The following is a 10553-nucleotide window of genomic DNA, read 5'->3' as shown; positions in this document are numbered from 1 at the left end:
CCCTCCATCTTGTCCTGCGTCTGAGGGGTGGGCAGTAAATCATTCCATGGTAATAATTCCACCCAACTAGCCTACCTGTTTTGCTGTCCGTCCGTCCGTCCCCGCGAAAGAAAATAAAGTTGGCAGGTCGCCAAAAGCAAGTGGCCAGGTAGACATCGCTGATGACATCACCAATGCCAACACAAAGTCGTCGATGATGGCACACCGATGACATCACTGATGACATCTTCACAGATGACATCACAATTTTTCAAGTGACGTCACTGATGACATGACTGATGTTTGTACTTTGTGTTATGATTATGCTCCTATGTTGTCTTTACTGTGGATTTGTGGTTTTATGTTTGGAGCACTGGACCAAATGAATTTCCCTGTGTGGGATAATAAAGTTGATCTGAATCTGAATTAAAGTATATATAGTATACATACAGCTAGGGCCATAAAAGCAGTAAGCTAACATCTAATATTAGCCAACCACTTTTGACTCCAACCAGCTGTTTATTCTGATTACACAGGCCTTCTACAGACAGTTTAATACTGGTAATATAGAAAAAACATCACATGGATGCAACTGGGACATATCATCAGTGATGTACCCTGGGGTCATAGGATGTTTCGGGTACTGCAACATCATACACCCTCGCCCAGGTGACCCAGCCGGGGTTGATCAAGCCCCGACTTACGTCCCAGTAGCTACCCACGGTAGCTACTGGCCCTCTTAGGCAAAGACAGGGCCACTCAATCCGCTGCTCCGGAACTACTCTGCCGGGACCGGGAGGCACGTGGAGGGACTGGGCTCTGTGGGTTGACTCCTGTTCGGGCTCCTATGTCTCACCAGGTCCAGGACCTGTGCATTGCACCAGACTCCCCCGCTCCCAACATTTCATTCCGGTATGATGTTTCTTGGGCCGTGGTGGTACTGCAGGCTCCACTTGTGCCTTGAATGGCCCTCCTAAAAGGCCTCGTGGATTTAATAAGCTAACATGGCAAAACTACAAGCTAAGACAACAAGCTAAGGTCCCTCCATGAATCAAAAGCACGATGTTGACTCGTTTTCTGACGACGTTGGTCACTTGCTGCTGTTTGGCCAGACGGGGTCACTAGATACAGCTTTTTTCTTTTTGTGCTTATTGGATGTTTCTTGCTTATTGTTGGACTCTTGTGGTGGGTCTTTTGATGACGTTAGTTGGCATCTATCTCACTGACTATCTCACACCAGAGAGACACCCAGAGATGGAGAGGGACACACACACACACACACACACACACACACACACACACACACACACACACGCTCCAATGGGTATCAGCAATTAGTGATAGTACTGTGATAGCAGGTGGTGCACACACGCACGCACACATGTGCACACACGCACGTGCACACGCACACGCACACACACACACACACACACACACACACACACACACACACACACACACAGTGATTGCATGCTCCAACGGGTATCAGAACTAGTACTTTGGATAATGCTAATCACCTAATAACATACTGTATGCTAAAGCGTGTCCACTAGTATCTACCAGGGACACAGAGATGATTTTGGTGCCAATGCTCTAGTCAGATATTGGGTAAGGTCACCAATGGGCCAAACCATATAGGCATCATTTACACTGGGGATCATTTGGACATGTTGCCATCTGACTCCACCACTTTTTAAAGCTCCTTTAATGCAATCAGCCATGCCACAAACAACCTTTCAGCACATGCAAATGAACCCTCAGATTAAATACAAGCTGTCAATCATTCCCACCTGCTGCCAGCTCCGTCTCCCTGCCAAGCGGTGTTTGATGTTGGCGGGTACAGCTGTCTGACAATGCTAGACGGGACAATTGCTCTAGGCCGGTTTTTACCGTTTTAAAGCGCAGAACCTTTGGCTCCCTTTTCTGGCGCTTCTGGCAGTGAAGGAATATGTGCTGCATTCATCTAGTGTCGGGGAAAATTAGTCCCCAACTGTTTCCTTTGCTATTTGTTGTCACGCAAAAACTGGAAATGGCTATCAACGTGTTGTTTAAAAGTTCTGAGCAATACAATACAATAGGCTACATCTTTGTAGTGTCCATGTTGTTTCCACATTATGATTTAAAAGCTCATACACACCAAGGAAGAACAAGCAGCGTTTGTCACAGGCTACGCCATAGCTATAAAACAGTGGATAAATAGTTTTGAACGTCACACAGCCCGCACACAAAATGACTTGTTGATACATTCGATCCAATAACATTTGGAAGGTCTAGAAGAGCCGCATGACTGAATTATTTATCATTGAGCCAGCTAGGCAGGGCAGAAGTCTCTGGTGTGCATGTTCCATCCCAGTGTGGGAATGTCGCTGGACGACAAGGCTTCATCAGCATTGTGGGAACTCATTTGGCAATGGCTTGAATGTAACAGATGTTAGGGCGTCCGGGTAGCATAGCGGTAGATTCCCTACCTACCAACACGAGGGTCGCAGGTTCGCGCCCCCGTGTTACCTCCGGTCGGCCGTCCATACAAGCACGATTGGCTATGTCTGCGGGTGGGAAGCCGGATTGGGGATATGTGTCCTGGTCGTTGCACTAGCGCCTCTGGTCGGTTGGGGCACCTGCTTGGGGGGGAAGGGAACTGGTGGGAATAGCGCAATCCTCCCACGTGCTTCGTCCTACCGGTGCTACCAGGTGAAAAGAAGCGGCTGGCTATTGCGGATGTCTCGGAGGAAGCATGGTGCTAGTCTATGGCTCTGCCCAGATCAGTAGAGGGTGGAGCAGTGACCGGGACAGCAGGGGGAAATTGGCCAAGTACAATTGGGGAGAAAATTGGGAATAAAATCAGAAAACGTTCATTCATATCTAAAATGTACGCACTCTAGCTTTAACAGGTAAGACCAGACTTAAGCGTGAGAAGGGTGTAGCCTACTAAATATATAAATACCTAAATAAATCGAATGAGTCACATTTTCACTGTCCCAAATTTACTTTAACTCTTTATAGTGTAATCCAGTAGGTGAGAGAAGAATAAGAGAATAAGAAAAAATGAGAACAAAAACAACAGAGCAGAAGAAGAGAGAGAGATACAGAGAGAGAGAGACTGGCTTCCCATCTCGGCTCGCATCAAATTCAAGACACTGGTACTGGCCTACAGGGCAGTCCACATGTCAGCCCCTTCGTATCTGCAATCTATGGTCAAGTTCCAAACTTCTCATCGCTCCCTCCGCTCCTCCACCCGTCCAGATCGCCTCGCTCCTCCACCGCTACGTGGGCTCAAAAGTCCCGTCCCGATCGCGACTCTTTTCGTCCCTGGCCCCTCAATGGTGGAATGAGCTCCCCCCTTCGGTCAGAACGGCCGAATCACTGCCAATCTTTCGGCGGAGACTAAAAACTCACCTTTTCAGGCTACACCTGGGCCCTTCTTGAACTAACATCTTTTAATAAAAATAATAATAATAATAATAATACTAATGCTACATGTTACTTATTCCTTCTCAAACTACTTCCTACATGGTGCTAGTCTATCAAAATATCTTAGCTGTCATTGATTGTGTTGCATAGTGGTTTTCTGTACTGTTGACAAATTGTGATATTGTAAGTCGCTTTGGACAAAAGCGTCTGCTAAATGACGTAATGTAATGTAATGTAATGTAATGTAATGTAATGAGATAGTATCCCCTCACCTGAGCTTCCTTCACGGCCATGTGGCCGGTGCCTCGGCTGCTGTTGACGCCCTGGGTCACCCTCCACACCCTCTCTCCTGGCCGCACCCTCTGGACAAAGTTAGCAGGGAAGAAGCCCACCTTGTCGCCACTCTTGCCCTGGAAAACACCGTGTTGCAATAATACAGTAAACACTCCTTAAACGTGGTATTATGAATTGATGGTTCGATGATTACTTTCATGCTCAACCCAATGTGATTTAGTCTCAGTGTTAAAATATTGTTTTTCTAAAAGTGAAAATTTCCATTATTTGGGTGAGGTAACAGTTTGTTTCCAACATGAAGTCAAGAAGGCAGATCACGCACATCAAGAATTGGAAATAGGTTGTTTTGCAATGGAAACAAGTGAAGTTATTTAAGAAATTTACCACGAGAGGAAGGGGGTTGTGGCCACATTTACCACTGGTACAGGGTTGTGGCACGAGGCGAATAGCTACCACATAATATAAAAAATACACAATTGTAACATTCAATTCATTTATTTACAATCATTACTGGTTTCAGAATACATTTATCCTTCCGCCACAGAATATAGTTCCATTGACAGTCCCAGGTTCACTCCGTGACAACTCAAGCTCAGCCAGTTCTCTCTCCCCAATTTCACCATGTCGTTCTTTGTTCACTTCACCTTCATCTTCATCTAACCACTGCTCAAAACTCAATCCACCCAGTAAATCAAACGTTACTACGAAATCGGACATTTCCTTGTTAGAGATTTGTAGACTGACAGGCTAACAGTGGGCGGAGTCAGCACAGGTGTTCTTCATTCATCAGGGAGCGGAGTGATACTGCGGTTGGAGCCGAACTGTAGATTGTTGGCCTATTTACCACTGTTGCTAGCCAATCAGAATCCAGTATTCACTCATGCTGTTGTAGAACTTCAGTTATTGTCTCTCCATGCAGGCATATTTTCTCCACCAGTTTTAAGAGGAATATGTCTCACCAGTAGCTGAAATGCCTTGTTAAGATACAGATACATGTTCTATTATTGATTTGTTTTTTTTATTTATTTTTAGTCTTTCTGTTTTGTCGTTTTTTTTCTTTCTCTTTTTTTCCTTTCCCATGTGAACTGTAAAATGCATCCAGATTTTACTTGTAAAACTGAAAACTTAATAAATATATTGTAAAAATAATAATAATACAGATACAGAGCAGCTGCACACCACTTTTGTCTGTTAGTGAACAAACAAGACTTCATTAGAGACCGTTAGCCTGGTATCATAGGAGGCTAAGAAAGCGTCTCATTATACAGCAATATTTTGCTGTTTATCACCCTGAAGCCTCCAGCTTTGATGTGTTTATAAGTGATTCACAAAGTATACATAAGTAATGAAGTGTTGATTCACAAAGTGTGAATAATTTAAAAGCTCCCATGGAAAGGCAATGTTGGTTTAAAGTGTTGCTACTTTACTTAAGCTATTCATTCTCCTGCCCAGTTGGCCCGTTAACAGAGGATGTGCAGACTTTGCGCTTTAGCCAACAATCTGGGCTTAAGCCTGAGAGTCTCTTCTTTTCCTGTGACACACACACGCGCACGCACACAAGCACGCACGCGCGCGCACACACACACACGCACACACACACACGCACGCACGCACGCACGCACGCACACGCACACACACACACACACACACACACACACACACACGCACGCACGCACGCACGCACGCACGCACACACACACACACACACACGCACGCACACACACACACACACACATACACACACACACACATTTCCACTGGGATTGAGTGAAGCTCATTACAGACTCAAAGACCTTGCAACACTACTTAAGTTGATTATGTTAAACTCTTTTAGTAATTTTCAGGGGAAATGATGTTCTATTTCTGTCCGTGACTGCCTGCGTGTTGAGAAGCAAAAATGGAGCAGGTGTTGCAGTATCACACAGAGTTCTCACTCAAACACACCTTGTGTACACTTCAAAAAAACACATGCTTACGCATGCAGCCAAACAAACCAATGCACATGTACACAGTGCACGCACGCACGCGCGCACACACACACACACACACACGCGCGCGCACGTATGCACGTATGCACGCACACACACACACACACACACACACAGACGCACGCACGCACACGCACACACACACACACACACACACACACACACACACACACACACACACACACACACACACACATGCACACACACACACACACACACACACACACAGATATGAGTCAATGATTTATTACCCACCTTCCACCACTCCTCATTGGAGTCATCAGTGACCTGCACCCGATCACCGGGTCTAGGAGCGATAAGACAAGATAGAAGATGAGAAAGAGGAGGCATATGAGGGGTGGTGAGTGGGGAGCAGAGGCGAGGAGGAAGGAGAGGAGATGAGGGAAGGACACATGATGGGGAGGTGAAGGAGGAAGGAGAGGAGAAGAGGGAAGGACACATGATGGGGAGGTGAAGGAGGGTAGGACACATGATGGGGAGGTGAAGGAGATAAGGACACATGATGGGGAGGTGAAGGAGGGTAGGACACATGACGGGGAGGTGAAGGAGGGTAGGACACATGACGGGGAGGTGAAGGAGATAAGGACACATGATGGGGAGGTGAAGGAGGGTAGGACACATGATGGGGAGGTGAAGGAGATAAGGACACATGACGGGGAGGTGAAGGAGGGTAGGACACATGATGGGGAGGTGAAGGAGATAAGGACACATGATGGGGAAGTGAAGGAGGGTAGGACACATGATGGGGAGGTGAAGGAGATAAGGACACATGATGGGGAGGTGAAGGAGATAAGGACACATGATGGGGAGGTGAAGGAGGGAAAAGATAGAAAAAGAGAGAAAGAAGCGGATGGAAGAGAGTGAGTGAGCACACATAAGATAACATGATCAAAGCCCACACACAATGCTGTAGCAGCTAAAGCTGACAGTTTAAGTGTAGATGAATCCCACTGCCTGCCTTTCTGGAGTGCAGTCAGACTAAATGACACCAAAGTCATAAGGTTGACATGAAATATGACTCTGTTCCGCCTACTGTAATGGTGAAGGGCGGATCTGATCTGCAGCCAACCTGCCTGCAAATGATACTACTGATTTTATGATGAGCCTTGATAACATTCCCTATACACACACGCTGTACCCACTGTCCTAGATACACAGGCACTGCTGTCCCAGTTGCACTCGTTGTGTATATGTGGCGTCTCCCGGGTGTCTGCTCTCACTACTGCCCTATAATGTCATCCATCACAAACAAGTGTGCACACATAAACTAGGGTTGGACCGAAATATCATGGAGGAGATTGGCCTTGTTCACCTCCGATATGATGGAGGCTCCTCCGTGACCACAGCTACATCAAAACTGTAAAACCTGAAATGAGATTTTCTAACCAAAATGCACGTGGCCAATTCCCCCTGCTGTCCTCGGTTGTTGCGCCGCCCCCTCTGCTGATCTGGGGAGAGTTGTAGACTAGCACATGCTTCATCCGATACATGTGGAGTCGACAGCCGCTTCTTTTCAGGGGTTTCAGCTTTCAGCGGCAGGACGAAGCGCGCCGGAGGATCACGCTATTCCCCCCAGTTCCCCTCGCTCCCCCCGGACAGGCGTCCCGACCGACCAGAGGAGGCACTAGTGCAGCGACCAGGACTCATCCCCTCCCAGCTTCCCACCCGCAGACATGGCCAATTGTGTCTGTAGGAAAGTCTCACCAGGCCGGAAGTAACCGGGGTCTCCGCGGTGGTAGGCGAGTCCTCTACAATACCCAGATGCCCCTCTTCTTTGCATATTTCATTAATGTAATTGTTCATGTTAATTCTTAATTGAAAAAGGACCCCAGATATTGCCTCGAAGAGCTGCTAGCCCCCCCCAAAAAAAGGTTTTTTTAATAAAAGAAAAAAAGAAGAGGCAAACGCTTGCATTTTTTGGTCATAATTTTTTTTTAATTTAAATGATCAATATTAGTACAAAATATCGACTATTACTGACTCCAATCCCAAGATATCAGCATCTGCCTTCAAAAACTCACAGTGGTTTAATCGTAATGCTAATGCAGAAACATGCTAGTAGCTCTCTTGCCTTTATTGGTTCCCTTAATTTGTACACTACACCCCTCCATACGATTCACCTACTACCCCCCAACACACACACTCTCACACACACACACACACACACACACACACACACACACACACACACACACACACACACACACACACACACACACACCTCCATACGATTCACCTACTACCCCCCAACACACACTCAAACACACACACACACACACACACACACACACTCACATCCCCTCCATACGATTCACCTACCCCAAACACACACACTTAAACACACACACACACACACACACACACACACGCACACAAACACACACTCACACCCCCTCCATACGATTCACTATACTACCCCCCTCAACACACTCAAACACACACCCTGCCCTGGTTTTACTCCTCCCTCCTTCCTCTCATCTCTTCCTCCTCCATCTTGGCTGCGTTCACTTCTCCTCTAGGTGCACTGATCACCGCATTACTCCCTCTGTTTCTCTTTTGTCTTGTTCCCTCTTTGCCTACGATGATCATCTGAAGCTGTTTTCTCTCCATGCAGTCTCCCCTTTACACCTTTACTGTATCTCTGTTCGCCCTTTCATCTCTCATTTGTTGAGCATCTTTATTCTCTCCCCCCTGCTGGGAACACGGCTCTGCTGCCAGCTCTACGTGGGGACAGTGATGGGCTCGCAGTTTATAATTAGTCGTCCTTAAGGGCGCCCCGGCACTGTCCTCTGCAGATGGTGGGGACATTTTCGTCCTGCAGAAATGACAGCCGTGCAAAACACTGGGAGGGAGGGATAAACACACACACACACAGAGACACCCACAAGGGGCCCGCGGACACATTCGTGCACATGAAAATGCTCCCTCACACACACACACACACACACACACACACACACACACACACACACACACACACACACACACACACACACGTCTCTTAGGCTTTGACTCACTGTAGTTCCAGGTCATTGTGCTCCTGAGGCAGGAACTTGTAGAGCGCTACGTAGGTGTGGATGGAGTGCACCTCAATACGCTTGGGGGCCTACAGACACAGGGAGACACGGATGGGACGGGGTGAGCGGGAGGGCAAGAGTGGGAGGGACCACTCTGAGGAGGAGGAAACATTGTGCAACAAACACGTGTAACCTGCGCTGTGTTGACCGCACTTGCAGCAACCCTGGGATTTGAACCGGGATTCGAACCGCCCACCTCCCGCTTCCAAAGCGCACACGCTAACCACTATACCAAGAGAACTAGCTCCCTGATTAACGGGCCTTTATACTGGGGGGAGTGAGTTTAACCATCCCACTCGCTACCACTCGGGACTCATGAGGACTCTAGTCATTCGGTTACACACGGACAAACACAGGCAAACACAGATGTTTGTTTGGTGTGCCAAGGCTATCTTTCCTTGTTTGGAGATGTTTGATCACATTGGACATGGTCATTCCTGGTTTGTCTGTGTTTAGCCCATGGCACACCAAGTAAACATTCTCCAACAACTGCCAACAAAAATGTTGACATTCTCCAACAACTGCCAAGAACAATGGCAGTTGTTGGACAATGTTTGATCGGTGTGCCATGGGCTTTAGACTGGTCAGCGGCCTACTTCAATATCAGACATTAAACAACCTCTAGCGGTCGCCTCTAACAGCCAAAGAAATGTTGTAACAATTTTAACACAGTTTCTGTGAAACCACGTTTTTGGGCTGTGGACCACAGTTTTTTGGAGACTGTGTGGGAGTGGTACCTTCACACTGCTGTCCTCCGCAGGAGTCTCAGCTTGCTCACTGCCCCCGTTCTCCTCCTCATCGATCTCATTCTCAGGGACCGCGGTGTCTGGCAGGGTGAGAAATGTGCTTAGACAGTGCTAGTCACGCACACACACACACACACACGCAGGCACGCACGCACGCGCACACACACACACACACACACACACACACACACACACACACACACACACACACACACACACACACACACACACACACACACACACACACACACACACACACACACAGGAAATCATATGTATGTAAAACCATAGATATACACTTATAGATATGCAAATTCACATATGAGACAGGCACACAGCAGTGATTACCTCCTGGCTCCTGAGGTATCTCTTCCTCCATGCTGCACTCTCTCTGCTCCCTCTCCTCACTCCCCTCCCCCTTGAGGGGAAAAAAGGGAAGAAAGAGGAAACAAATCAGGACAGGAAGAAGAGCTGGTACCAGGAAGTTATACGAGGATACGATACATTTGGGAGTGGGAGTAAAACTATCTCTCTTCTGAATTATTCAGGATGCACACAGAACATCAGTAGTTCTCACTCTCACTTCGAAACCAATAGTGTTAGCATAGCACTTATCTTATTGTTCTCATAAAACTGTTATTTTCAGATGAAAAGTGCTGATGTACTAATGTGGGACTATAACCCCAATCTCATATATGACTGACTTCATTTGCATTTCACATTAAATCATGAACTCATTTGGAAATCGTGCTGCCAGATCAGATTTTTATGCTGGTCAATCATGTATTCATGGGATATTAAAGGAATCTGGGAGATTGGCCAGTGGGTGAATTTACCTGTGAAGTGATGAAAACGGACAGTAAAATCACCCATCTGTGTCCCCACCCTATAGTAGATCTTTGTTTTAGTACTCCATGAACTTCACCTAAAAACAACGCAGATTTATTTTGCACGCGATCTCACACATATCCAAAATTGTAAACCGTTTTGCAGACAGTTATTGAGAGTTGATACTGGTCCACAACTGCATTGTTTTT

General features: G+C 46.9%; 1 protein-coding gene and 1 pseudogene across 2 annotated transcripts in view; one reads left to right on the top strand and one right to left on the bottom strand.

The window, feature by feature from the left end:
• The window catches only part of LOC310787806 (polyubiquitin-C pseudogene), a 1602-nt pseudogene extending 1564 nt beyond the window's left edge, over nucleotides 1-38 (top strand). Inside the window, exon 1 of the transcript in view lies at nucleotides 1-38. This exon is cut by the window's left edge and continues 1564 nt beyond it. The product of the transcript in view is annotated as a polyubiquitin-C pseudogene (transcript).
• LOC310787650 (SH3 and cysteine-rich domain-containing protein 2-like) overlaps nucleotides 1-10553 on the bottom strand; it is a gene marked incomplete at both ends in the record, with an annotated part of 33621 nt that overhangs the window by 2579 nt on the left and 20489 nt on the right. Inside the window, 5 exons of the mRNA XM_083649128.1 lie at nucleotides 3663-3800; nucleotides 5928-5979; nucleotides 8711-8799; nucleotides 9508-9596; nucleotides 9865-9934. Coding sequence (XP_083505254.1) covers nucleotides 3663-3800; nucleotides 5928-5979; nucleotides 8711-8799; nucleotides 9508-9596; nucleotides 9865-9934 — 438 coding nt within the window. The remainder of the gene's footprint in view (nucleotides 1-3662; nucleotides 3801-5927; nucleotides 5980-8710; nucleotides 8800-9507; nucleotides 9597-9864; nucleotides 9935-10553) is intronic.

This window comes from Poromitra crassiceps (assembly GCF_964638095.1).
Source record: "Poromitra crassiceps genome assembly, chromosome: 13".
In the NCBI taxonomy this organism is placed as follows: Eukaryota; Metazoa; Chordata; class Actinopteri; order Beryciformes; family Melamphaidae; genus Poromitra; species Poromitra crassiceps.
This window is presented reverse-complemented; position numbering and strand designations above follow the sequence as displayed.